The following is a 27,536-nucleotide window of genomic DNA, read 5'->3' on the forward strand; positions in this document are numbered from 1 at the left end:
ACACACAAGCAGTGAGAGATGAAAAAAGTAGCCACAAATTCTATGAGGGGAGGGGAAGTGTTAGACCGTGTCCCTGGGGACAGGAAAAGAACAACGGGTGTGTTTCCTCAAAGAACCATTTTTGAGGTCATCCAGAAGCGCTGCGAGACGCCAGAGGAAAAGGGATTTTTGTCTTGTTCTGCTTTTGGTAAGAGCTCCATTTCTTTTCTCCCCACCACGTCTTTGCCATGGTTTTGTGCAAAACAAGTTCTCTACCCAAGATAGTCAGGAGAATGCAGACCCAGAGAAGCCAATGAATGTCTGGGGTATCCCAAACCAAGCTGTCGCCTGCCTTCGCTGGACCCAAATCTGGTGGTTCTGGAAGAAATAAAGATTTCTAATTGGACATGCATCTCCCCATCCCCACCATGAGCCTCTCTGGCGTAAAGATAGTTTCTGATACGGAATTCCAGATGGCAGCAAAGGCTGAGCTCGAGGCAGGTGTCTTGCTGAGATGGTCTGGCTCTGCTCTCCCTCTTACTTCTCTGCCATATACCCTGCCCTTGGATTATTCATGCTTTGACCTGAGGGGGAAACAAAGTTTAGTAAATGTCTTCCCCAGATGGACTTGCACTTCCACAGAAACCGTGGAGACACCCTCCCCCCCACCCACAGTGTGGTTTAGGCAAAGCAATAGGCACCAAAGTGGGTAGGGAGCTCTGGGCCCCTCTCGCTGCCCTGATTAATGCTTCTCTGCCCACTGAGGAGCCCCTGCGTCCCCGGGGGATTGAAACGCCTCTCTGGAGACATCCTCAGGGTGAGTGGGGCGGAGTTCCTTCGGTCAGTGGCTTGCTGTTTGAGTTCCGATGAAGAACAGCTACAAGCAGGAAAGTGAGGTACAGATAATTCTTACTTCTTTGCTTAGTTTAGAGAGGAGGGCAATTATAACGCAGATAACACAATTCACATTTTGCAATGAAAGCCGGGCTTGACTTAGAAAATGCTCTTCCATATTAATACTGTAATTTTCACTTTTCAAGTAATGATGCCCGTTACACTGAGTGAGGGGGATGCCTGCCCTCTTGCTGTGGAGGGCTGAAAGGCATGTGTCTAATACACAGACGACAGCTAGAAACGCCTCTCATATCTCATTTTCGCCAGGAAAAAAAAAAAGAGGGCTAAAGATCAGCTCCTCCAAAAAATAATTATTTTAGATAGACATTTATCAGCTCAAAACTGCTTTTTCATGAATTTTATTTTTATGCCCGAAGTCAACTCATTGAACTGTCTCAGCATATATTTTGTAAGTGGTTGGTATACAAGGAAGGGACGTTGCTTGAAGGCATCAAATCCACACAAGCCTTATGAGTTTTTCGTGGTCGAGGTGAATGCGCAGTTTTACGGGCTATAAGCTACCCAGGCTGATACTCCTGTGTCCCCATTACAGAGAGAGGACTGGACCTTGATCAGCTACTTTCTGTGCATTACAGAAAACACAAATTAATCAATGAAAAAAACAGAATTTTTGATTCTGTCTTCGGGCATTTCCCCAGCTGCTCTGTAGACTGAGATGGGATGGTCTTCCATAGGGACAGTTTCCTTCTCCTCTAACCTGCCACTTCACAGACACGGTTGACTTTTTCTCTGTTAAATTATATGTATTTTTCTTGTTGATTCAAGAAAGGCCTTTAATTATGATTTTTGGAAAAAGATTTTATTTATTTATTTGAGAGAGAGCACAAGCAGGGGCGAGGGAGGAAGGGGGAGGAGGGAGGAGGAGGAGAGGCAGAGGGAAAAGCAGACTCCCCGCTGAGCAGAAAGCCTGCCTCTGGGCCCCATCCCAGGACCCTGAGATCATGACCTGAGCCCTGAAGGCAGACGCTTAACTGACTGAACCACCCAGGCGCCCTCTTTATTTATGATTCAAGAAAGCAAAATATCACTTGCTCTCTGTTACATCTGCTAACGATCCTTTCCCGCTCCTTTCTTTTTTTCACTCAGCATTTATAGCCATTCGGTCTCCTCTTTTCTCTCAGCATTAACTCATGGAATTGCAGGGACAACACTTCAAAACACAGGTGTTTCAACCACTGGAGAAAGAAATGTCAGCAATAAAGATGGGGGGAAATTGCTCCTTTTCTCCTACAGCTACAGAGAAAAACAGCAAACTTTGGTCCTACAAAGGAGTCAGTGAGCTATTCGGGGTTTGAAACTTGGAGCTCTGTCCTGTGTTTCATCTCTAAAAGTCTGTAGAATTACTTTTGTCTTTCTTAATACTGTGTTTCTCTATTCGTGAGATGTACACTGAAGTCTAGTAATTCCTAACAGATCTAAATACTTACAAAATTTCTTAGACAAATCCTAAGGAGATCACTGATACTCCCCTCTCCTACCACAGGCATGCAGGTAATAAAATAAAACAAAATATAATAATCAAAGGGTTTGGGAATCTTGTCTGGGTTAAGTCACAGTATACTAAGTAAGATAGGACTGTCAAATGTTGTCAGATGTCTTGCAAATACCACCCCCTGCTGCTTGTCTTAAGTTAGTTATGGTACATTTTTAGCTAAGTCTGGAAATTTCAACAAATGTTTTCTTTATGGCTTCTGTCATCCTTAGAAAGCCCCCCTACTCCCTTTATTTAAAAATATATTACTTATGTCCACATGAAAGTCTGCACACAAATATTTATAGCAGCTTTATATGTAATTGCCAAAACGTGGAAACAACCAAGATATCTTTCAGTAAGTGAATGGGTATATAAATAGTGGTACATGAAATAATGGAATATTATTGAGCGTTAAAAAGAAATGAGCTCTCAACCTATGAAAAGTCATGGAGGAAACTTAAATGCAGATTTCTAAGTGAAATAAGCCCATCTGAAAAGGCTACCTACTGTGCGATTCCAACTCTATGACATTCTGGAAAAGGCAAAACTATGACGACAGTAAAAGATCAGTGGGCTGCCAGGATTTGGGGGGATGGACTCATAGTTGGAATAGACTGAGCCACCCAGGTGTCCCTGGAGTTTTCTTCTTCTGGAATGTTTTAAAGTATGGGTTTAATATCCTTGAGAGATATAGGACTATACGGGGGGCATACCAAAAGGACATAAGAGACAACCTGAAAGAGTTCCCAATGGCCAAAGCCTTCTTATAGAAATATCCCAGCTAATGAACACAGAGGAATAAAAAAGTATTACCGTTTTGCAACCCCTCATAAAGGAATGGATCTAGGCAATGATCATCAGTGATTACTAGGTATCACTAAAAAAGACACAACTGGACAGCATATGCCTCCAGAAGGAAGTGTGCACACTACTTGTGAGTTGCAGTGTATGGACCTTATATGGATCTATAATCAAATAAAATGTAAAAAAAAAAGTGCATGACACTGAGGGAAGACTGAACACTGCCTAGATATGTCATAGTAAATATTCATCTCCTAAATGTCATATGAATAAAAGGGAGAGTCCTACCGCTTTAGAATTATGTGCTGACATGTTCACAAATGAAATAATGATATCTAGGATTGGCTTTTGAGTAATCAGGAGAGAAAGAGATGGGGTTTAGATGAAACAAAGATTGCCACATATGATAATGCGGGACACCTAATGACGGATACATCAAGTTCAGTACACTATTTTTTCAGCTTCTCTGTATATAGAATTTTCCACTCAAAATATATTGACAAAGGTTTGTCAAGGTCACAATATTTCCATTTTCCCAAACATTTTAGATCTACTGGGTTAAACAGGATAACTTCCAGCCTGTCAGTGAAAGAGCAAGAGATATAGGACAGTCATTTGATAGGTCTGGTAAAGACTTTTTGGTATACTTCCCAGAGCTTGCAAAATCTAATGTCTCCAATGACTGGCTAATAAACCCTTTGGCAAAGCAAGCAGTTTATACTGTTTTGTTTTCAACAAAAAAGAAGGCAGATGTATCCATTAACAGACAATTAAAAATTAATGACAGATCGCTCTTGTTTTGACATTTATCTTGGAAGGAGTACTGAGAATTGAGTGGTATCGCCATAACAAAATTGTTTCCATTCCTATTTATTAATTTATGTCAATGAGGTTTCTCAGTGCCTGCACCAATTTAAACAAAATATGGGAATAGAATTAATCTGAACATTGTCTCATTCTAGCAAAGAATAATAGTCATGCATGTATATATGGAATAAACGAAAAAAGTCTCAATCATCTCGAGAGATGCATTTCCAAAATAAAAAAGTTACTATTTCCTTCTTGAAATGATACATTTGTGTTGCTTTGATCAATCGTGTACTAATAACACCTTAGTAATAACCAAATACAGAAGAGATTGTTCAAACTTAAAGCTTTATGGTCACATAATTTTTTTCATTTTCACATGCATTCTTATAGCAGAAATGTATGCGACTAGGGTGATAAGAATTTCCCAGCATAATCATCCATTATAATAAAATACAATTCTGTGGGGGAAGTAAATGGACAGTGAAGGAGAAAAAGGAACAGACTATTAGGAAAGAGCTTGTTCATGTATTTTTAAAATAGCTTCTGGTTGGTATTCAATTTCTCTTTTTATATTATTTTTTAATATCTACACTGTGCTAGAAATTGCATTCTTTGCAAGCATTCATGAAAAAATTTTAGAAGTCCAGTTTAAAATGCTCAAGAGAGCACTTAGATTTTTAAAACTCTTTTAGTGAATACAAAAGCAAGAACATTGCCTTAGATAAACTCTCATATAAACGCATGGTGATATTTTTATATAAAAGCTCATTACCGCTAGAACCTAGAAACAACACAAATGTCCATCAACAGTAGACTAGATAAACAAATTGCAGAATACTCACACAGTGGAAAAATACGCAGCAGTAAAAATGGAGAAAGTACAAGTACCAGCATCAACACGGACAAATCTCACATACGTAATGTTGAACAAAAGGAGAAATTCCCAGGAGAACACGGAGTCTGATTGCATTTTTGTCAAGGTGAATAATGGACAAAACTAAAGATATACATTCTTTAGGGCAACAGACATAACTTTTACAGTAAAACTATAAAGAAAAGCAAGGAATGATTGTCATAAAGGATAGGCGAGTGATCACACCATGGTGAGAGGGAGGAAGAGTGATGTGGTCAAGAAGGGAGGGATGGGGATAGAGTGGAGAGTCTCAAAGCCAATGCTTTATTTCTTCAACTGGATATTTACTTGATTGATCTTCTTTACATTATACATACACTCATCTATATGATATACTTAACTATAAAAAATTCGACCACACTGAGAAGCATGAAACAAGATCTGAACTAATAGAAAAATATGCTATGTTCTCATGAAAATACCATCCATAAAAGTATACATTCTTCCAAAATTGATAGCTATTTAATTTAATTCCAATTGAAATCCCAATTTCTCATGTGCAGAATTAGATAACACTTTCTTCTTTTTGTTAAGATTTATTTCTTTATTTGAGGGAGAGAGTGCACACAAGCTCAAGGGGAGGGGCAGAAGGAGAGGGAGGGAGAGAATGCTGAAGCAGAAACCCCACTGAGCCTGAAGCCAGAGGGATGCGGGGCTCGATCCCAGTACCAGGATCGTGATCCCAGGATCATGACCTGAGCCCAAATCAAGTGTTGGTTGCCTAACCAACTGAGCCACCCAGGTGTCCCAGATAACATTTCTTAAGGTTCCCATGGGATGAAAAATGCCTGAGCATAATCAAATCAGTCTTATATTGACTTAAGAACAGACAATTAGTACAATAATACATAGTACATAGTGAATCCCAGTTAATGGAATTTATTATATGACAAAGACCAGGCAAATAGCAGTATATTTAATCAGTGTTGCTGACCTGAATGGTTTTCTAACTAGAGGACAATAAAGCTGAGCTCCTACCTCACACTATATACAAATCTAAGAAGAATTAAATTCTCATCTGTAAAGAATTAAACAAAAATATTAGAACAAAATATAGGAAACTGTATGTACAATACAGGAGTTGGGTATACTTTCTTAACCAAAACATGAAGACAGAAGTTATCAAAGAAAAAATAGCTTTAAACATTTTATTATGACAAAGACACCATAAATGAAGTTGAAAGAGAAAAAAGAAACCCCACACATTTGAGAAAAGATGAAAATTTAAAATCTGTTATAAAAAGAGCTCACAGAAGTCCAGGAATGCACGATAATGTGGACTGTTGGAAGGTGTGCAATAAACAGCCAGGACATATATGAAAAAATACTCAACTTCATAAACAGGAAAGGAGGTGAAAGTTAAAATAACAACTTGCAGAAATTGGCAAGAGTTATAACATCTACAACAGACAAAAATTAGCGGTGAAGTTAAGGAGAATGTACCGCCGGTGAAATGTACATTATTGCAGTCTTTCTGGAAAGCTCTCTGATGACATTTATTGCCTTTTTAAATAGTTATACCCTCCAATAAGCAATCCTATCCAAAGACTTCCTCTAAGAGCAATAGAAACTCTGGTCAGTGCGGTCCAGGAGAGCAGGGTGTTTCCAGGGACAAAAATACAGGAAGTGAAATCAAAACTCATGGGCAGGGACATTGGGGGTATGTTATGCAGCCATTAAAAGGATGCTAAGCAGGAGCGCCTGGGCGGCTCCATGGGTTTAGCATCTGCCTTGGCTCAGGTCATGATCTTGCCGTCCTGGGATCGAGCCCCAAGCAGGACTCCCGGTTCGGTGGGAAGTCTGCTTCTCCCTTTCCTTCTGTCCCTTCCCACTGCCGATGTTTTGTCTCTCTCTCAAATAAATAAATAAAATACTGGGGGGAAAAAAGGGGGGTGCTAAATGTGCTATTTGGATGTTCTTAATTTCCCTTCTGCTTCTCTTAGGGCCTGTTTTTCTCTCGGCTCATTTACCCTCTTTTCCCCGTGCACCTGCTCATCCTTGGCTTTCAGCTCGTCCTGGCACATGAAGGAGGGGCAGCCTGCAAGGGCACTTCGGCCCCGGTGCTGACTCTCCAGGGGCTCCTCCCCTCCCGGGCAGGCCAGCCAAGGACTCCCAACCCCAAAATAGCCGAGAAGGGGGACCACTTGAAATCTCAGCTCTCCCAAGGAGACTGCTCGATCATTTTAGAGAAGGGCTTTTCACGGTTTGTGAGTTTTTGCGCTCTTCTGCCTTGGGCCTGACCGCTGCCTAGGTTCTCTGTGCACGTGGGGTCATCCCATGGATCGTAGGGTGTCGCGTTGTTGGCTCGCTTTAAAGAAGCAAAATGACACAAGCAGATAGGTTAGTGATAAAACCAGATGGCTCAGAGAGGACAGAAAGGATCTAGGGGAAGTCTTCCTTCAATTTTTAAGAAGTTTTTTAATGATTTAATTCAAATTACTTTTTGATTAGGAATATTCTGAACATAGAAATGGGTAAAATCTCCCTCCTACCTCATCTCCTACATGCTCAATTCCACCCCCACCCCACCCTTGAGACAGTCAATGTTGCTAGTTCTGTGTTTCCTTCCAAAGCCATCCTATGCATATATGAATAAGTATCCATACATTTATATATGTATGCCTGTATATATTTGCATACATTGCAAAGAAGATATACAATCTGTTAGGCTACACATACGTTGTTTCAAAAAGATTTATTTTATTTATTTTTTAGAGAGAGAAAGAGAGAGAATGGGGGAAAGGCAGAGGGAGAGAGAATCTCAAGCAGACTCCCCGCTGAATGTGGAGCTCCATGCAGGGCACAATCTCATGACCCTGAGATCAAGACCTGAGCCAAAATCAAGAGTCAGGCACTTAACTGACTGAGCCACCCAGGTGCCCCTACACATAAGTTTTTGTAACCCAAATTTGCTCATGAGGGAGTGGTAGTTTAGGGAAATTGTGTCAGTATAATGTCACAGTCATGTTGGTGCAAATGTGATTTTCTCCCCAGTGTTAGATGATGCTCTCTCCCACCAAGGAATAACAATCGAGCAAGTACCTGGGTTCACTCCCTGCTCAGGACTCTTTGAGAGCGGCACCCCAGGATCTGAGACCTGGAGATTCCTGGGTACCAACTCAAATGCCAGGTCAGTATCTTGGTCTCTCCACCCATTAATTAGAACCGTTTCAACTGCAAGTGGCTTAAGCAAAAGATGAGTTATTTGGTCACATGCTAAAATGGTCAGGAGTCAGCCTGGCTTCAGGCACTGTTGCAATTCAGGCTCAAACAGTTTCCCCTGGAGCGGGTTTTCCCACCTCCGCTCTGATTCCACAGCTTGTCTTCATTCTCGAGCTCCAAGGGTGGTCTTTGGCGGCTCCAGGAAGACCTCTCCTGGTGGCCATATGGCTGCTATAGCTCCAACTCTACAACCGTCCGGGTTCAAGTTCAACATAAGAAGCAAGAGCCTTTTCTGGTAGCCCAAAAACTTACTCTGATGTGACCAGCTTGGGTGTGCCCACGCCTGAAACAATCACCATGGTCTGGGGGAAATGACCTGCTGCTTGATCTAAGTTTGGGTCACATACTTTATCCCTGGAACTGGGGATAAAGCCCCACCATGAACACATAGCCAGACAATGAGGAAAAGAGATTTCCCAAATGGAAATTCGGGGCTGTTCCTGGAAAGGGGGGCAATGAATGCCAAGGCCACCTCCTTATGAGATTCCATACTAACATTAGCACATTGGTTCTCAAAAAGTACTTTCCCCACCTCAATACATTTCAACCAAGAAAAGATAGGTAACTTGAGAAGGTTTCCAGATGGTTCTGCTGTATCTCCCAGTGGGAATGTGCTTCTGACCCCACCCTGGAAGCCATTAATCACAATGCAAACGGAGTATAAATGGCTCAAACACATTCTGTGCACAGCTGGAAAAAATAATTCATGCCATTTATTGATTCATCCAACAAATATTTAGAAGTCCTCCCAACTCCCCTAATATCACTCCCACATATACAAAGGGGAGGGTTTGTTTACGATTACAATTCACTGCTGACTGCCAAATTTACGTTTACAGACCACATCGTCCATCCACAGGATACTGGCCAAGCTAAATGTGCTATGTGCTTACAGCAGCGTTATCGCCCAGGCTCAGACAGGAAGGGAACTCTGACACATGCCACAACATAGGTGAACCTTGAACTAAGCCAGTCACAAAAGAATAAATATTGTGTGATTCCACTTATATAAGGCACCTGGAGCATAAAATTCACAGAGACAGAAGGCAGAAGGGTGGTTACCAGGGGCGACAGGGAGGGGGGAACGGGGAGTTAGTGTTTAATGGGGACGCAGTTTGGCCGGGGAAGATAAAACGTTCTAGAGACAGGTGGTGATTGTAAACCACGTGAATGTGCTTAATGTGAATGAACTTTACACTTAAACACGGTTAAAATGGTTTAAAAAATTAAGTAAAAATAAATAAATTAAATATCATGAGTAGGTAGCAGAAAACAACAAAGACTTCAAACTTCTGTGTTACTTCCTACAGAAAATAAAACAAGTCATGTGTGAAGTTTAAAGAAATAAAATAGATTCTCAGTGGCATGACTGAGAAACAAGAGAGGATCAAAAGAGAATAGGAAGGTTTGAAAAAGATGCAAAGATAACGTCTAGAAATGTTTAACAAGACTCTAAAATTTCACAGAAGGGTTAAAAACAGATAATAACTTGTGCAGTAATGAGTAAACTCAGCAAATAATTATGAAGACATTATCTGGAATGCAACAGGTAGAAACAGAGATGGAAAATGAAAAACAGAAAAGGAACGAGGAGATCAGGAGGCTGGAGTGAGAAGGTCCAACGCACGTCTGAGCAAGAATTCAGAGGGAATTTCAGGGAAGAGGGCAGGAAAGGGACTGATCACAGACGTAACTCAGGGTTTCTCAGGTTTTAAAAACAAAAGTGTGGGGCACCTGGGTGGTGCAATCTTTTGAGTGTGTGACTTGGCTTTGGCTCAGGGTCCTGATCTCAGGGTCGTGGGATCGAGACCTGCCTCGGGCTCCACCCTCAGCATGGAGTCTGCTTCAGACTGTCTCTCTCTCTCCCTCTGCCCTCCCCCCTCTGCGTGGGTGTGCTCTCTCTCTCTCGTAAATATATAAATCTTTAAAAACAGAAGTGTGAATTCTAGGACTCAGAATTCTTTAAAATAATTCCTCAGGAAGAATTTTTCAAGGGAAAATAGATGCATACACACCCACACATTCTGAAGTAAATTTTCAAAACACCAAAGAAAGGGAAAGATCTAAAAAGCCACCAGAATTTGTTACATTTAGCTGAAGGAAGAATTGTCTATCCAGTGAAACCATTTATCTCACGCTGAGTATAATAAAGATATTCTGATCAAGACAAAGTGAGAAGGTTTACCACCAAGAGACCTTTACTTTTAAAGAAAGTCAGAAAAGATGTACCTTAAGGAAGAAGAAAAAGCAATATCAGAAAGAAGCCCAGAATTACAAGAAGAAAAGATTTTTTTTTTGTTCGTAATAAAAAATAAGCAAATCTAAGCAAACATTGAGTACACATGCAAAAATAAGATATCTAACTTGTGAGGCTAAACTAAACCAAGACAGAACCTGAAATTCAAGACAGGAAGATCATATAGCCAGGAGCATTCTAAAGGCCTTGTATTTTCAGATAGAGGCTAGGATATCAATTACCTTTAGGATTGTTTGGTTAAGTGTACAAGTGTTTTGTTCTGTTTTTTAATGTCAAGAGAATCCACTAAAAAATTAGAAATCCTCCTGAAGGGGGGTGACTCAAGAGGAGTTGGGCGGGTAGTGAACTCGGTGGGTAAGTACTGAAGTTGATAGCAGCACCTAGCGGTGAAAACGGTCAGTTGCGATGTCTCCTTCCTACCTGAAAAGGAATTTTTAAAATAAAAGTTGACCGTTTTTCCTAAACCTTCATTACATTATTTTTTTTTTTTTTTTTTTTTTTTTTTTTGTGCACAGTTCTTTGGGTCGGAGGCTCCGGGGCCTTCTTTGCTCGGTTTGAGACAATGCGGCCTCTACCCCATTCCCTGCAGCGTGTCTGAAGAGACTGTGCTCTTTGCAAGGGCAAGAAATGGTAAAGGAACGCTCGCGCTGCAGGAAAGCAGTCCCCTTCCCGTCGTTTCATAGCTCTGGCTCCTCTGGAGATGCTTTTCCAGGAAGTGTACCCAACTCCCCCGGGCGCCGGTAGGTAAGGGAGCAGAGGGAGGGGCAGGGAAATTGCCTGGTGCCTCCCAGATACAGCAAGGACAGACGTCACCCACGTCACTACGTCCTCTGGATCGCTGGACGGAGAGCTGAGCCAAGGAAGTCCCAACCCCCGTCCCCTCTCTCCGCTGCCTCCTGCCTCAGGCACTGAGGCCCCGCCCTTCGCCCCTCTTCCCTGTCCCAGCCCCGAGGGGGCACAGTTCCTTCCAGCCCCTCCCAGTCCAGCAGTTCCGGTCTGCGCCGGAGGGGGGCGCCGAGCTCTGTCCAGTGCAGCTTTAGAAATGAACAGCACTGGGTCTTGAACCCCAAATGTGAGGCCATTTCCAGGTTATGGAATCTGGAATCTGGTCCTGATGCTAAAGGACCCCGTATCCAATGGGGAAATGGGGAGTTGACAAAAGCAGGGATGAGAAGGGTGTCTGGGTGGCTCAGGGAATTGAGCCTCTGGCTCTTGATCTCAGCTCAGGTCCTGATCTTGAGTTCAAGCCCTGGACACGGCTTGGAAACAAACTAAAGCAGTAATTAGAAAATAAAACCATTTCCTGTGTATCTGGTTTTAAATCCTTCAGTAAATATAAGCTGGCTTGGGGTTATTTGCCTGACCCCGTGTCAGGGTCCTGGAGTTGTCTCCATCTGTATACACGCGGTTTCACCACCAAGATGGAGCCGTGCAGATAGACCAAGAACTGTGGGTTTTTCTAAGTAAACAAAAGCAAGGGGAGAAGGGTTTGACATCTGATTTCCTACAGAAAAGGAAAAGATTCAGAAACTTCCAGGGTTAGTCACGGGGTGATGGGAAAGGTGTTAGAGAGAGGGAGTGTCACCTTCCTTCAGGGACTTAGCAACTTCACGGGTAGGGGGAGAAGAACTTGCCAGACTCCGACATTAAAAGACCATTTCATGCAACAACGTCCAAAAAGAACGAAACAAACAAACAAAAAAAACCCCAAAAAACCACAGAGTTGACATTTATTTACCAGTATGAAAAATGAAAAACACTTCTAGTGATCTGGCCATAAATGGACTGGTTTAGAAACACTGATGCACAGAAATTAATAGCATCTAACGAGTTCATACAAAGAAATTAGAACAAAATGATGAAATTCGAGGGGCCTCGTTCCATATCGGATACGCCCAGCAAGCCACCCAGGTGTGATTATCTGTCCCCACGCTTCCGCAAATGTGCTCAGCACAGGAAGCACCACCTTGCGCATCNCGCTCAACCGCTGTGCCACCCAGGCGCCCCGTGAAAAAAGCAAATTTTGATTCAGCGGGTCTGGGCTGGGGCAGAGCGAGTATCTCTAACCCGCTCTCCGGGGTTTCCGAGGTTGCCCAAGCCACAGGCCAGCGCATCTGGGGCGGATTCTCACTTGAGGCAGCAAGAATATAGGCTCCCGTCAATCACCCGATAGAACTAACTCCCCCTCCGTTGTGGTCCCCTACACCAGGGGCTGGCAAACTTTTTCTGGAAAAGGCCTGGTAGTAGAGATTTGGGGCTTTGTGGGCCATTCATCTGCCCTTGAAGCATAGACAATGTGTGAACAAATGGGTGTGGTTGTGTTTCAGTAAAACTTTATTTATAGAAATATTTGACAGACTGGATTTGACCCTCAGGGTGAAATTTGCCAACCCCTGTCCAATACTCTGAACTTATTTCTGGGTCATCTCTGTGGCCTTTTCTTATGCAAGCTTGTTTACAATCCTCTATCTAAGGACTAGGCAGTGAGAGGGCCCTGGGAGACAGACAAAGGCCCTCCATTCTGAACCCCACGCGCAGGGCCACACCTCACTTATTTTAGCGGCTCTGCCCCTGTTCGGCACAGCCCACTGAGGCAGCGCTGTGCGGTGGGTGAAGGTGGGGGCTCTGAGGCAGTCTGCCTGGATTCGAAGACTCGTTCTTCCCCTGTGGTCTGCCAGGGAGGCATAAATCCTACCTCAGAGAGATTTCGTAAAGCCACATGGAAACGCAAAGCTGCCAAGTATGTTGGAATCAGAAAAAAAGCCAGAATAACCATCACTTGTTAATTCTAGACTGTAACCTGCTTTCTTACCCTTCAGAAATGCTTACATCTATATATGCATACTATGTATTTATAGATGTATAAAGAAAATGAAAAAGTTTTTTTAAATTCCTCATATCATTTAAAAAGAAAGTGAATAATAATAGGGGTGTGTGTGTGTGAGAGAGAGAGAGTGTGTGTGTGTATGTGTGTGTGTGTGTGTGTGTGTGTGTAGAGAAAGAACTAACTCTGATTAAGGTAGAAAGGGAAGGGAAGGGAAGGGAAGGGAAGGGAAGGGAAGGAAGGGAAGGGAGGAAGGGAGGAAGGGAGGAAGGGAGGAAGGGAGGAGAGAAGGGAGGGAGGTGTAGAGGAGGGAGGGAGGGAGGGAAGAAAAAGTCCTTTTCCATGCCTCACATAGTTCTATAAATCCCCCAGAAAATTATAGCCACATCTTAGATGCTTAAAGACAATCTCAACAGGTAAAAAGATTCTAAGTATATGAGAGCTATTTTCACTTTACTTTGAACAGAAGGAAATCATAAAAAAGAAGTTTGCCACTTGGGATATAGAGTGGAATATAATTAAATTTAGTCTTATTGGGACCTTGTTTCCATGTTGCAAACTGGCCCTCATTTAAATCCATACATATCAGCACAGAGAAAGGCATTTTCACAGCACACCATGTGCGGAAGCAAGAGAGACCACATCTTTTCTGGGCAAAATTATTTTTCTTGTTGTTTCTGTTTTATTGGCATTGGAGAAAAGGCAACAACCCCTGTTCCTTGAATTGAGGCCGCTGGAGTGGGAACAGTGGGAAGAGGAGGAGACGGGGACAGTGGCCAAAGGAGAGGCGAGCATGAGGGGCAGGGCAGAGGGGCAGGGCAGTGAGGGGCCCTGGGGAGGGGCCGCCCTCCTCTCCAGAGGCCCTGGGCTCTCTGGCTGAGGGTATGCGGAGGCCCAGGCAGGGGCAGGCTCTGCAGCGGCTCACAGGATGATGCTAGCCACGGTCTTCTCCTTGGAGGGCGAGGGAGGCACCGAATTCTCCCCCAGTAGCTTTTTCTCTGACCCTTCCTCATTCTGAAAAAAACAGGAGAAATCAGTAATTGTTGGAGAAAAGATGGAGCCTAGTTAGCTTCCTAGAACTTGAAATCAGGTAAAAGAAAGAAGGAGGGGAAGGAAAAGGTACAGAGGAGGGGCAGCTACCCAGAGATCTGGGACAGGAAGGCACAAAGGAGGGTCTGAAGAGGCAGAGGGTAGAAGCTAACCCGTGCGCGCTCCCCAGGCAGCAAAGGACCGAGCTGAGTGCTGGAAAGAAGCTGAGCAATGCTCCTGGCCCCGATGTTCCTCCCTGATCCCAGAGCTTCCCCAAACAGACCCGTTCTTTCCCCTGTGCCTCCCCGACAGCTCACCAGCGGCTGGGAGCTCCGGCCACACAAGCTGCGAAGACCCAGGATCAGGGAAGCCAAGGATACGATGACCTGCAGGACACAGACAGCCAGGAGCAGAGCACGGATGCCGAGGAACACGTTCTGGAGACGAAGGAAGCAAAAAGACACAGTCAGGAGTCTGCTCCTCTGATTCTGCTCTTACCACCACCTTAGCAACCCGACCAGGTATCAGACTCTGTCCAGCCGACTACTTCCCACTGAAGCACATTGCATTTTCCCACCATGGGGCAGCCATAGCTTCCACCCCAGTTGCTTGTCTGCGATGTGACCTTACCACACCCTGTGAAGAGCTGGGTCTATTTCTCCACCCCTAGAATCTGGAACAGCCTGTAACTGTTATGGACAACAAAATACAGTGGAGGTGATACTGTGCCAGTAGCTTCCATTTCCTACCTCCTGAAATAGTCACAGTCAGATACTTCTTTTTGGAACCTAGTTGCATGCCACGAGCAGCCCAAACCAGGTAGAGAAGCCATTGTAGGTTCTCTGGCTGACAGCCTCAACTGAGCTCCCAGCCATGTGGGCACCATCTTGGAGATCCAACCCGATCAAGCTCTCAGATGGCTTTACCCCCCACTGATGTCTGACTGCAACTGCTTGAGAAAACCCAAGTGAACACTGCCTATCTGAACCCAGCCAGAATGTGAGAAATAATCACAAATGATAGCCTTAAGCCACAGCGTGTTGGGTGTTTTGTTACGCAACAATAGGTAACTAGGGCGGGGGCACACCAGAAACTATAGAAGGGTGTTCCTTGATATTCTCTCTTAAATGTCTGCTCTTTGCTCCTCATCCCCTTTGATTCAGGAATTCTTATGCCGCGAGGGTCTGAGAAACGTCTCCCGCTTAAGTTAAAACCTCCCGAGCCGCAGACCTAGGATGAGGTCCACACTCCAAGAGCTTACATCTCTGCCTGCCAGTGCCCCAGCTCCTCGGGAACAGACAGTTGTGGTGGGTCCCTGGAACACTGGACTCTGTTCTCACCATCAGCATTTGCATGTAGGTTCTGCACCTATCTTCCTCCCACCGTGATGTGCGACTCCTTTGCCATGCCTCTTTGTACCCAGTGGTCATGGTGACATTTTCTGGGGCATCACACACGGAATCAATGTACAAGAAGCCATCACTTTGCAAGGTTAAGCTATTCACACAGAGGACAACAGCAGCCACAGACACAGCAACACCGGCCAGCGTGAGCAGACCTGATGCACAGCCCTAGAAAGGAGAAGGGCAGGGCAACAGATCCTCTTTATTGAGAGCCACGAGGTCCTGGCCCCAAACCTGTCTCTTCTTTGTCACTTCCCGGCCCAGGAAACCCTCCCCAGCCCTCCAGGAAAGATCCCAGGACATTAGGAACCAAAGGGAAGAAGACAGAAAAATAGAAGAGAAAAACAGAATAGGAGGGGGCAGAGGACCCCAAGACTCACTGAGAGTTTGCCCCGGTGCTTCTCATGGACAATGGCCCCAGCTCCTGCTACAATAGCCTGCAGAGAGAAGAGGCCAGAAAAGGTCTCCAGTTTACTCTCCCGAAGTGACACCCCACCCATTCCCAGGACAGCCAATTTGAAGCACATCCAAGGGACTGGCAAAGACACGAACCATATGGACAGGATTCCATCACAGCTGCTCAGCTTTCCCAGCCTGGCCTTAAGAAGGAAAGTACAGAGTGACAGGGACTGGCTCACCCCTTAAGGCTGCTTCCTCATGGTGAAGGGCATTCAGATCCAGGTCTTTGGTTTCTTCACCAAATCCCTGCCCAGATCCAAAGGAACTTTCTCCTCGCCCATAACCACTTGCCTGCCACCAAGCTTACAGCCCCTTCCTTACTCACCACAGACCCTGCCCAGAAGGCGCAGCCTGAGGCACGCAGCTCTGTCCAGGGCCCAAAGTAGAGCAACACTCCAAGAGCACAGCTCGCAGCCCCCAGCAGTATCTGGGTCACCTGCAAGACAGGGTGAAAAGCCAACTCCCTTCCCATGAGCCCACATGCTCAAGGAGAGACCACCCAGCTCCTACCTAGCTGGCTTTCCTCTCCTTTCCCTGTCTTGACCTCTCCGCAGCTCTGATTCTGCAAGGTTCTGTCCCCTTCATATCCATGAAGCAGCATGTTGTGGCTCTCCCCCATCCGTCAGACATGTCAGGCTTTTTGTCATTACTTTTTCCTCAGTAGCATTCTTTGTCATCCCACTGGATGATTCCCACCTTTTTCTCCCCATTCCTCCTTAGGAACCCCACCATCTTGCCCAGGATGGGCTGAAAGGACCCCTTTCAAGAAAGGAGTGTGTTAGCTGACAACCTTCAGTGGTCAGCAGCTTCAGAGTCCCTTCACCTTCCAAGCCACAGGCACACTCTTTGGGCATGGCCACCCAGCCACTGGCGAAGCAAGGCGGTGGGTACGACGGCCATTTCCACCCAACATGGTTCTCTGATAAAGTGGTCGTCCTTGTTCCTGAGCTCCCCACAGGGCTGGCAGAGACCTTGTCAGGCCTGCATTATGATCTGGCGGCTACCCTTGCCTAATCTCTTTCCCTCCTTTCTCATTCATAGGCGTGACACTCCAACAAACCTTTTGCACATTTAACTCTGAATCACAACTGCTTCCGGGAGAACCCAACTATCACTGCCTCTTGGCCGTCACCACCTGTTCAGCCCGCCAGCACCTCAGATCTGTCACATCCAAGTTCCACAGCTCACCTGCATTCTCACTGTCTAACCTCTCCTGCCTTCAAGGGCCTCAGGCTCCTGGTCTCCAATAAGCCAAACCTCAACACGTTCTTGGATTCCTCTCCTCCCTTGTACCCCAAGCCCACTCACTCACAAGTCATAGAGACGTCATCCACAGATGACGGAGACTCCTCTCTTTCCTTGGCATTTCTGCTGGGCCCAGGCAGGTGCAGACCCTCCACCCTTATTCCCTGGACACCTCCTGGCTGGGAGGCAGGTTCATAAAAAGCCCAGGTTTCTGTTGGGAAACCCCCCGCAGCCTTCTCACTACTGAAGCTGATTCAGGACATCTTCCCACCTTGTTAGTCAAGGCTCTCAGCAGTAGGGCCCTGGGCTGCATTTCCAGTCTGATCTGCCCTGAGTCCCATTCTCTTTCCTCTGAAAAAATTTGCCCAAAGCTTTCTGGTTTCTTCACCCTTGGTCCTGCCGTTCTCTTGACCTGGAATTCCTTTCCTTCCATCTTTCACCTCTGTCTACACACACTCTTCCTCCGTGTGAGGTCTGGCTCAGACGCCAGCTGCTGCAGGTAGGTCCCCAAGGATGTCACCTGCTCTACCTTTCATTCTAGGCATGCGTGTAGTGGTGTGATCCCTTCTGATGGATACTGAGCACTTTTAGCTTATAGCCTAAGGACTCTCTCTCTCTCTCTCTCTCTGTAGTCTTCCCTGAAGTCTTCCCTTGCATCTGCAGACCCTTGGCCCACATGGGTTCCATGAAACTCAGCTAACAGCCACCTGTCCCCCACCTCTGGCTGAAACCACCCCCACTGTACCAAAGAAGATGCCCATCATTCTTTTCTACCTAAATGTGGGGGGGGAACCTGCCAAACCTTTCTTTTCCCACAAAAGATGGGATACGAATAGTATGTTCTCATGAGGGGTCAACACACTTTTTCATCCTGTTGAAGGACAGTTACATCCTCTGCAGCACCTGCTCCTCTTACCCCCAACGCCAGCTGCCCATAGCTCATCCTGGCCTCGGAAGGGCCGGTGTCCCGAGGGCGAGAAAAGAGCTCCTTCAGGGAAGCCCCAGCTTTTAACAATTGTGCCAATGCTGATTCCTGGTGGATGTGGATGTTGACGTGGCTGGGCTGGGACAGCGTCGAGGCCACATCGACTCCATTCACGGTCACCGTGTTTCGGGTCATCCTGTCTGCTGGGAAGAAGACGTACAAAAGTGAGGTCTGGAAACCAGCTAAGATAAAAAAGGAATATGTTGCATGAGTGAAGGGAGAGAAAACAGTCCCTTGTCAAGATCCAAGGGGTCTTCCCAGAGCAGGTAGCAGGATCACAGTGGTCTTAATCTGGGATGCAAATACAAATCAACTCTTCACCACATATATTCTTGGGCCCCTCCCCAGAATGGTCTGACACAGTTATCTGGGTCTTGCATTGGGCAAGGAAAGGAATCAGAATTAGTTCAGATATATATAATATTTACATATGGTTAAAAAATTCGAAAGATACAAAAGGGTATACTTTAAAAACCCTCCCTCCTATCTTTCTCTCCCAGCCACCTAGTTGCCTTCTAGTTAGAAACTAATATCATTTTTTATGTATCCTACAATGACATTTTTTGCACAGAAAGGCATATAAAAAATATTCTCCTCCCCCTTTCCCTACAAATGGCAGGATACTACATAAACTGTCTGCACAATGATTTGTTCACCAAACTGTGTTTTGAAGATCATCATACATTAGTCCATAAAACGCTTTCTCACTCATTTGTCCGGCTGCACAGTGTTCCATTGTCTGAATGCATCATGACTGTTTTCAGCAGGCTCCTATTTCTTTTAAGATTTTATTTATTTATTTGAGAGAAGAGAGAATGAGAGAGCATAAGCAGGGGGAGTGACAGAGGAAGAGTGAGAAGCAGGCTCCCTGTGGAGCAGGGAGCCCAATGCAGGGCTCCATCCCAGCCCCCTGGGACCATGACCTGAGCCAAAGGCAGACTCTTAACCCGCTGAGCCACCCAGTGGCCCCTTGGTCAGCTCCTATTGATAGACATCAATTTCCTCTTGCAAACCATGGGGAACTGGCAGGTCAGTGGGAATATGCATGTGTCATTTCAACAGATATTGCCCTATGTGGGGCTACCCCATGCCATTCACAAGCAGGAGCAAGGTCAAAGAGTGTCCGTTGCCCCTCTCCATGGCCTGTAGGAGATGTCAGCAAATTTTTTAATCTTTTTCAAACGTATATCAGGAAAATCACATCCCATTAGATTTTAATCAGTTTTATGCAGCAAAATGCCCACTTTTCAGTGGTATCTCAGCGAGGTTACGATCAAGATAGAGAACATTTCTAGGTTACAAAAGGTTACCTAATGTTTTCTTCCCAATTAACCCTTCGACCCCTGGCCCAAGGCAACCACTGAGCTGCTCGTTGTGACTATTCCAGTAGAGTTTCAATCCACAGTTCTCTTATTATTTCAGATGTTTAAGACACCTTTTTTCCCTTCTTTTGTCAGCTCTCTGTTCATACCCAAGTCCTTCTTGTTTTACTGGTTTGTTTTGTACAGGATCTTGGGTATTTGAAAAATTATCATCTGTGACCTGATTTCCAAGTATTTCTTTACAATTTGTGATTTATATTTTGATTAACCAGTTTCCATCCTTATTCTGATTTCTGGGTCTTCTGTCATACTTAAAAAGGACTTTCCCATATACAGATTATAAAATGATTCTTCCCTGTTTTCTTCTAAGTGGTGTTATGCTTTCAGTTTTCACATTTAAAGGTTGATCCATCTGGGATTTATCTTGTAAATTGGAAGGTACACATCCAAGTTGTTCTGGGGTTTCTTTCCCCAGATGGTTAACTTCTGAAGGGTATGTTCTGTTTGAGGAATAAATTATCTTTCTCCTACTGATTTAAAATGTTCTCTTGAGCAAAAACAACATTATCCTAGGAATTCAGATCTATTCTAGTCTTTATATTCTGATTGGTGAGTCTGATGAGTCAGGCACCATTGCCACGATTTTAATGATGAGTACAGAGTTTAATAATTGAGCTCTTCCATGATCCCCCTCATGTTATTTTTTCCTTTCATCGCCTTTTTTGCTGGGTTACTTCTCCATATGCACTTTGGAATCAACTTGCCCAGCCCCAAAAGCAATCCTCCATAGTAATTCTCATGGGCATCCTACTTCGGCATCACTGATGGAAATCACAACAGTATTAATAACGATTCTAAACATCAGCAAGATGGCGACCCTAAAGTCTTCCCTTGTATTCTATGTCCTTTGCAGAGCAGTGTCGTTCTTGTGCCCACCTGGTCTCCTTGGAGTTATAAAGGACAGGTGTTGGACAATTCTGCAGACGCACAAGTAGGTTCAGACTTCTTCACAGACACACGCAAGGAAGTCCAGCCCGGATTCCGGCCAGATCTCCCCCTTGGGTCCCAGGAGCCAGCATCATGGGGCAGGCTTGAACGTGCCTTGGGCTCCAGCTTCCTCTGAGCCCCTGGGTACCACCACGTCCCCCAGCACACTCCAACCCCAGCTCAGCTCAGCCCCTTGCTCTACTTCTGGACCAGGCCGGTCCCATAAGGACTCTCCTCCCACGTCCCCCTGATTCCAGGGTGTGAGGCTCGTCCCTGCTCCCCTGGCTACTCTCTCAGCCCAGCTCTTCCCAGTGTTCCTGGAGTTGGGGAGAGAGGAGCAGAGAGGACCTGTGCTACATCCTGGGCCCTCCAACTTCCGGCTTCACTCTGAAGGACCTCTCACCACCAAACTGCCTGAGCTTCAGCCACCCCACCAGGAATAAAGGAGGGGTGAGGCCTGGTGAGGCTGCTGCAGCCAGACCCATACCCCTCCCCCTCCCCAAGTCACACCCTGTCTAGGGCATCCCTCTGCACCCCTAGCAAGTCCTATGGGAACTGGGAATGGGGAGAGAGCAGCATCCTGTGAAATAGGATGGGGGCTTTGGGGACCAGCCTTGGAGAGACTCCTCAAGAGAGCAAGGTCCTATGGTGAGAGTCTCCTGGGAAGGGGCCACCTGGCCTGTGAGGGTGAGGGCCCTGCTCACCTGCTGTCCTCTGGGAGCCTCAGCAGAGCGGCGCTGGGAGGGTCAAGCCTCAGCTGAGGATCAGTAGTTGGGAAAGAGAAGAGCTGAAGGAAGGGGTGGAGGGAGGAGGGTCTGACCTTCAGCTTTGCAACTTCCCAGAAAACAGCTGGGACAAAGGGGCCCCTCTAGGGGGATTCGGTCTTGAGTAGATAACCAGGATGGTGAGAAAGGCAGAGCGCGCACACACACACACACACACACACACACACACACACACACACTCCTACCGACTCTTACAACACAGATGGAGCCCACACTCCCAGCACCCACAGACCTGTGTTCAGAAAGCACCTGCCCAAGTGGTCATGGGGGAGAGGACAGCTTCCCGGGGCTTTCCCAGGGCTCATCAGCTTCATGGGCTCCCAGGCCACCCACTCCACGTCCACACTCCAGGCAGGAGCCCAGAGATGGGCTGGCAGCTGGAAACCCCCCACACAGGGGCCCCTCTGCCAGGCTACCTCAGCAAGCCCCTCCTCCACCCTGCCCTTCTGGTGCTTCACCAACCTCCTTCTCCACCCGCCCTGTTCCCACTCCAGCTTAGCCCATCCTGGCACACCCAGCCCCAGGGACCCTAAGGAGAGCAGGTGAGGCTGGGCGACAGCCAGGCAGCCCTGTCCCAGGACCCCTCCCCACTGGATTTCGGTCTCCAAAGCCTGGCCCAGAGCTTGCTGGGGATGGGGGATGGGAGGGACCAACCACCAGCGGAGAATGGACTCCGGGAAGGTGGCAGGAGCAGAGGCCCAGTGTGTCCCCGTTTGATCCCAAGTCAGTCTTGCCTTGACCTCCACCTTCGCCTGCAACTCGTTCCTTCATTGTTGGGTGGCGACAGCAGCTTGAACAGGTCAGGTGGAGCAGAGGGACTGTTGGTGGAGAGGGGGGTATTCAGGGGCTGAGGGGTGTCCCCAGGCCCATCTGTGGAGTAGCTGCAGCTGCTGGAGCTCGCAGGCAGCGGGGCCTGGGGCTCTGCCCCGTAGCCCGAGGGCTCAGGGTGTGGGTTGTGATGGCAGGCTGGCGAAAGAGGGTGGAGAGCTGAGGACTGCGGGCCACTGCTTGGTCCAGGCCCTGCCACCGTGGGAGGATGAGGGGACCACAGATGTTGGGTGAAGGGGGAGGTTCCAGCAGGGTCAGCGGTCCCCACAGCACCAGCAGAGTCAGGCTGTCCTGACACGACACCCTCGAGAAAGGGCCAGGGATGTTGCTCTGTGACCAGGGACCTCCACCAGTCCCAATGGCCAATGGGATCTTTGAACACGTCCTGCCAACTCTTCCTTGCTGACCCTCTCTTCCTCTCTTCCAGACAGATGTCCGCAGGCATGGGGACAGTAGACAGTGGTGCGGTGGCCCCTGGGACCCCACAGCCCACCCGCATCGACGTGCACATCCACCAGGAGTCATCTCTGGCCACGCTCCTGATACGTGGGTGCTCCCTGCTCCGGTCCCTCACCCCTGGCTCCACCTCCCAGACCTGGGGCAGGAGACGGCTGCTGGTGGCCTCCTGGGTGAGTAGGGGCCCAGAGGGGCTCCCAGGCCCCCCGTGTCAGGAAAAGAAGACCTTCCTTTTGCTGTGCACCCTCCTGGCCAGCCTCTCTGAACTGGAAGCACAGCCAGTTTTATCTTCTTATTGGAAATCCAGGCCTCCTCTGCTCCATTTCTGACTTCTTTACGCACTTACTGGCCTTCTCGATAAAAGCTGAAAGAGGGTAGGCTTGCGGCTAAAAGGGTGCAGGGAGCCATGGCCGTTTAAAGTCTTCGGCAGTGGAGCCCTGAGCCACCCTCTCCCCAGCCAGACCCAGCGTGGGCTGGCTCACCCTCCTCCTTCCCCCCTCCCTCTTTCTCTTTCACGTGGTTCGTGGTTCCCGCTGGCGGCACCTGGAATGGCAGGGCCACAAAGCTGCCTGAGGCGTGGGGGCAGAGAGCGGCTCCTGGGCCCAGGAACCTGGGAGCCCGCTCCTTAGGGATTTCTGCTTCCTTCAGGTGCTGCAGATGGTGCTGGGGGCGTTGAGTGGGGTTCTGGGAGGCTTCCTCTACATTTTCTACTACGGCGGCTTGCGTGACTCGGAAGCTGCCATCTGGACAGGGGCTGTGGTGAGTCGGGCAGCAGGAGGGGGGGCGGGCCAAGAAGGGGCAGAGTCGCCTCCTGTCAGAGGTCATAGACCATCACGACCGCCATCACCATCATTACCACGATGCTGTAAAATGCCAGCAGTCGAAAAGTCCCGAAGTTATCGAGGCCGATTCCCTGTTTCTACAGATGAGGAAACAGCTGAGGGAAGCGGTGGTCTGATCAAAGTCCCCTGGCCGCTGTCGTGGTTTCCCGCCAGCCTGGCCCCCTCCCTCCATGTTCAGCAGCAAACATCAACCAGAGACCTAGGACCCAGCTCATTTCCAGACACTTGCCCTGAGATGGGGAGGCAGGACATACCAGAGAGCGTGTACTCTACAAGATAAGGTCAACTCCTGGTCATTTCCCATAGCCCTCTGCGGGTCCTGCACACAGTGGGAAGCCAGTGGGTGCCACGGAAGGACAGTGGGGAATGTCCACGGATGGGTGTGTGCAATCTGCAGTAGGGGCTCGGGGGCAGGTCGTGGTAGCCCTGAGGGGCCCTGCGAATATTTACTGCAAGAAGAGCCAAAAGTAACCAACCGCATCCACCCAAAGGCAAAACACTACGATTAGTTACAGCATCACCAGCGGGATCTGAATCCATCTGTCCCCCGGGGTGCACCAGACTTCCTGTTTCATCAGCCCAGGTGGCAGGGTCGCTGGGCACTGCTGGGACAGGTGCCTGGACCAGAGGCCACCCACAGACCCATCCTGCTGAGAGCTTCTCCAACAGCCTAGGGCTTCCACGCCCCCATCTGGAACATGCATAAAGCACCATTGCTTTAAAAGGAAGGTTTTGGAGAAGGGAAGGAGGGCTCTTCGATGTCACTAAAACAGAGGGTCCTGCCGCCTCAGGAGTGTGACCCAGGCCTAACTACAGACAACAAAGCTTAGCTCAAAACCTCAGGTCCACGTGGAGTGTTCCAAGGAAGGACCGGCCGATGGTTGGCTCTGTCCGTGGGGCTTACAGAGGGAAACAGAGGCAGGCAGCTGGAAGGCTTGCGTCTCCTGTGCTAGCCCCGGTCCTGCTTCCATCTCTCCCCAGGCTGTGCTGGCTGGAGCTGTCGCCTTCATTTATGAGAAACGGGGTGGCATCTACTGGGTGAGTTTGGGGAAAGGCAGGGGTGCGACGCCAGGTCCAGAAGCTGGAGGCCACCCCGGCCAAGCCTCCTTCCCGGAGACCACCCATCTCTCCCCGGCCGGGCTCCCGGAGAGGCTGAGTCTCCAAGGTCTCACTCTGCCTCCTCTCCTCACCAGGCCTTGCTGAGGACCCTGCTCTCCCTGGCAGCTTTCTCCACGGCCGTTGCCGCCATCGTCATTGGGGCTCTTAATTTCCATAAGTACAACGATTATATTAGCGACTATGTCTGTCATGTCTCCTCGATGTCCTGGTCCTGGGCCACCAGGCCCCCTAGCACTCGAAGTCCGGAAGAAGCCAGAAGGCTGGACCTGTGCCTCTCCTACCTGAGCATGCTGAAGGTAGGCTGGGCGGGGGCGGTGTGCAGAGGAAAGGACGCAGCAGGTGCTGGGGAGGGAGGGCCAGGATGGTAGACAAGGGTAAGGCCGTGTCCGGGCATCTGGGTGGCGCAGTCATTAAGCGTCTGCCTTCAGCTCAGGGCGTGATCCCGGCGTTCTGGGATCAAGCCCCACATCGGACTCCTCCGATGGGAGCCTGCTTCTTCCTCTCCCACTCCCCCTGCTTGTGTTCCCTCTCTTGCTGGCTGTCTCTCTCTCTGTCAAATAAATAAATAAAATCCTAAAAAAAAAAAAAAAAAAGAGCAAGGCCGTGTCACCTGTTCTGCACCCAGCTAGACTACTGTCACCACAGCTGTGCCACTGAACAGACTAGAAGCAATGCCTGTGATGGGGGGTGTTCCAGACTCGTGGGAAACACAAACACTGAAATGATCATCAATGAACCAACGTTGTAAGGGTGCAAAGTGCTGCAGGGGGATTAAAGGCGAGTTCTCCCTGGATCCTTTCCAGCCTCGGGACTGCCGGGGGCGCTGAATCATAGCCCAAGCCCATCACTGTTCGGATGAGGACACTGAGGCCTGATGAGAGGGCTTTCTGGCTGCTCTCCACATGCTAGACTCGTTAACACCCCCGCCTTCATGCAGGGCTCCTTCCTTAGCACTTCCAGAAGCTACGGATGTGAGGATGAAGGGGGGGAGAGAGGCCCTGTGTTGGAAATGAGGGTGAGCACAGAGCAGCTGGTGCGGTCACTCTGGTGCCAACAGCTTTGGTCCTCTGTCCCCAGGCCCTGTTCATAAGCATTCAGGTCATGCTGTTGGGGGTCTGGGTTCTGCTGCTTCTGGCATCTCTCATCCCCCTGGGTCTGTACTGCTGGAGAAGGTCCCAAAGTAAGAAGGTAAGCCCCTAAAGTGTGTGTCTGTGTGTTTGGGCGGCAGGGGGTCCAGAGGAGCAGAGATGGAGAAAGCTTGGCTTGGGAGGCAAAAGGACTCTTACAGTGAGTCCCAAGGGGCATCGTGCCTGTTTTTCTACCCCAGTGGGGGCCCAGCCCAGAGAGCCCCTGTCCCTGACCAAGTGGCCCCCAGGACAAAGACCTCAGGAAGCCAGGAAAGTCCGTATCCATGCTGGGACGCTGGGGCTCTTGGTTTCAGGTACCATGAGGCCAGTGCTGGATCTGGTTGGCTCCAGAACAAAGCTGCCCTGGAGGAAGGAATTTGCACCTCCTTTCCCCACACTATCTTGCCCATCTGCCTCCCTTAGGAAACAGACCAGAAGAAACTGCTGAAAGTGACTGAAATCTAGCTCTGCTTCTCCTGAGTGCTCATGCCTGGACTCTCTCTGGACTGGGTGTCCCTGCCTCTGGCTCCTGGGAGAAAGACCAGGCTGGGGAAAAGTTATCCTTCCCTCTCCGCCCCGCACCGCCCCTGCCACTCCCACAGTCACGGCCCTCTCCACCAATCATCACACCACTCGTGCCCATTTCTGGCTCACTTTCACCATCCCACCCTGCTTCACGGCCCCTCCTGAGCAGTGATGACAATAAACTATCTTGTTGTTTCTCCCAGCTTCTTGCTTAGTTATTCCAGGGAATTTCTCTTTGCTGGGCAAGGCAGAGGAGGATGGGCCAATGCAAACCTACGATGCTCTCCATCTCCCAACCTCCCATCTGGGTCTGGAATTGCTGCCCTTGAAAGCAAACTCTCTCAGACGCTGGTTCTGGAACTGGCGGTCCAAATGTCTGTGCACAAAGGGTGAAGGGAACAGGGACTCTGAGCCCCTCTCCTTACAATTCAGATTTAAGAGAGTGAACCCTGGGCAAACCGAGAATTGGATTTTTTTTTTTTTGGCTGTTTGGAAATAGTAAGAGGTAGATAACATAATGCAAAGATGCAGTCACTTTGGAAATCATTTTGTTGAAGACGGACGATGACATAGAAACCCTGAATTTGTCCCATGAAAAAGTACCCATGACTGCCAGACACGCCATGAATCATGTATGTTTAAGTTCATGGCTAACTTGAATAGGCCCCCGTAGAAGTAGGAGCATGAATTCAGAGTGCTGAGTGTTGAAATTGGACCCGCCTGTTTGGGGGTCCCGCAAGCATGCACGCACTCAGTGCTCCACGGCAGGATCCCTGGGACTCCACACGGGGTTGTACTCATGGCTAAGTTTTAGCCACAGCAGTATCCACAAGGGACAAAGGCATATCAGGTGGACTCTGGAGGAATCTGGGTTCAGGTGTCCTACGTCCTCCCACCACTGAGGCCGCACAGTAACGCTGTTCAAAGGTGGAGGAAAGACGGTAAAGTTTCCCCAAACTGAGAAGGCACTTTGAGACTGGAAAACAAAGAGGCCACTCCGTAGAGTTGACACAGTTGTATTCAGCCTCACGTACTGACGGGGGGTCTACAGCAGCTGCACGGTTACTCTGCACAAAGTTCAGACCTTAGTCCACAGATTTTGTAGGGTGACCACACATGAAGAAGGGCACTGCCTTGAGATCAAATGGTTCACGTGCACATCAGACAGCATGCATGCTCCTGATTGACAGCAACCCTTTATTTAGACCTTGCGGCACTCCCATGCATCA

At 48.0% G+C, this 27,536-nt stretch overlaps 2 protein-coding genes and 1 long non-coding RNA gene across 10 annotated transcripts; 2 read left to right on the forward strand and 1 right to left on the reverse strand.

The window, feature by feature from the left end:
* Window positions 1-59: 59 nt before the first annotated feature.
* On the forward strand, window positions 60-15,536 carry LOC117795290. 3 transcript variants are annotated; one of them, XR_004619243.1, is made up of 5 exons: window positions 60-187; window positions 7,887-8,022; window positions 10,887-11,111; window positions 14,537-14,745; window positions 15,388-15,536. It is a non-coding gene; the product is annotated as an uncharacterized LOC117795290 (long non-coding RNA). The 3 variants fall into 3 exon arrangements; XR_004619241.1 differs by lacking the exon at window positions 60-187 and adding an exon at window positions 618-875; XR_004619242.1 differs by lacking the exons at window positions 60-187; window positions 7,887-8,022 and adding an exon at window positions 656-875.
* TMEM176B (transmembrane protein 176B) lies at window positions 13,827-21,448 on the reverse strand. 3 transcript variants are annotated; one of them, XM_019795575.2, is made up of 7 exons: window positions 21,330-21,448; window positions 18,248-18,456; window positions 16,412-16,522; window positions 16,008-16,064; window positions 15,565-15,795; window positions 14,542-14,661; window positions 13,827-14,209 (listed from the first exon to the last, which is right to left on the reverse strand). In XM_019795575.2, exons 2-7 carry the CDS (start codon window positions 18,449-18,451, stop codon window positions 14,117-14,119), a joined length of 816 nt encoding a protein of 271 aa, XP_019651134.1. In that variant the 5' UTR covers window positions 18,452-18,456; window positions 21,330-21,448; the 3' UTR covers window positions 13,827-14,116. The 3 variants fall into 3 exon arrangements, with proteins under 3 accessions (XP_019651134.1, XP_002915544.1, XP_034495347.1); XM_002915498.4 differs by having other exon boundaries at window positions 18,248-18,459; window positions 21,330-21,440; XM_034639456.1 differs by lacking the exon at window positions 13,827-14,209 and having other exon boundaries at window positions 15,486-15,795; window positions 18,248-18,459; window positions 21,330-21,441.
* A 407-nt stretch (window positions 21,449-21,855) lies between these two features.
* TMEM176A (transmembrane protein 176A) lies at window positions 21,856-26,509 on the forward strand. 4 transcript variants are annotated; one of them, XM_002915513.4, is made up of 7 exons: window positions 21,856-21,952; window positions 22,666-22,867; window positions 23,343-23,453; window positions 24,518-24,574; window positions 24,730-24,951; window positions 25,733-25,843; window positions 26,206-26,509. In XM_002915513.4, the coding sequence occupies exons 2-7, from the start codon at window positions 22,670-22,672 to the stop codon at window positions 26,245-26,247; spliced, it is 741 nt and encodes a 246-aa protein (XP_002915559.1). In that variant the 5' UTR covers window positions 21,856-21,952; window positions 22,666-22,669; the 3' UTR covers window positions 26,248-26,509. The 4 variants fall into 4 exon arrangements, with proteins under 4 accessions (XP_002915559.1, XP_011218397.1, XP_019651133.1 ...); XM_011220095.3 differs by having other exon boundaries at window positions 21,878-21,952; window positions 22,670-22,867; XM_019795574.2 differs by lacking the exon at window positions 21,856-21,952 and adding an exon at window positions 21,967-22,209 and having other exon boundaries at window positions 22,670-22,867.
* Window positions 26,510-27,536: the final 1,027 nt, after the last annotated feature.

This window comes from Ailuropoda melanoleuca, chromosome 1, assembly GCF_002007445.2.
Source record: "Ailuropoda melanoleuca isolate Jingjing chromosome 1, ASM200744v2, whole genome shotgun sequence".
Classification (NCBI taxonomy): Eukaryota; Metazoa; Chordata; class Mammalia; order Carnivora; family Ursidae; genus Ailuropoda; species Ailuropoda melanoleuca.

Bases quoted from the DNA above. Each gene is read 5' to 3' on its own strand.
- TMEM176B (XM_019795575.2), bottom strand. From the start codon at position 18,451: ATGACCCGAAACACGGTGACCGTGAATGGAGTCGATGTGGCCTCGACG. The intron at 16,065-16,411 runs GTGAGTAAGGAA...TTCTCTCTGCAG, and splicing joins CCTTCTGGGCAGGGTCTGTG to GCTATTGTAGCAGGAGCTGG. The intron at 14,662-15,564 runs GTGAGAACAGAG...CTTCGTCTCCAG, and splicing joins CCTACATGCAAATGCTGATG to AACGTGTTCCTCGGCATCCG.
- TMEM176A (XM_019795571.2), top strand. From the start codon at position 22,043: ATGGGGGATGGGAGGGACCAACCACCAGCGGAGAATGGACTCCGGGAA. The intron at 22,210-22,665 runs GTCAGGTGGAGC...CCTCTCTTCCAG, and splicing joins GGCGACAGCAGCTTGAACAG to ACAGATGTCCGCAGGCATGG. The intron at 24,952-25,732 runs GTAGGCTGGGCG...CTCTGTCCCCAG, and splicing joins CCTACCTGAGCATGCTGAAG to GCCCTGTTCATAAGCATTCA.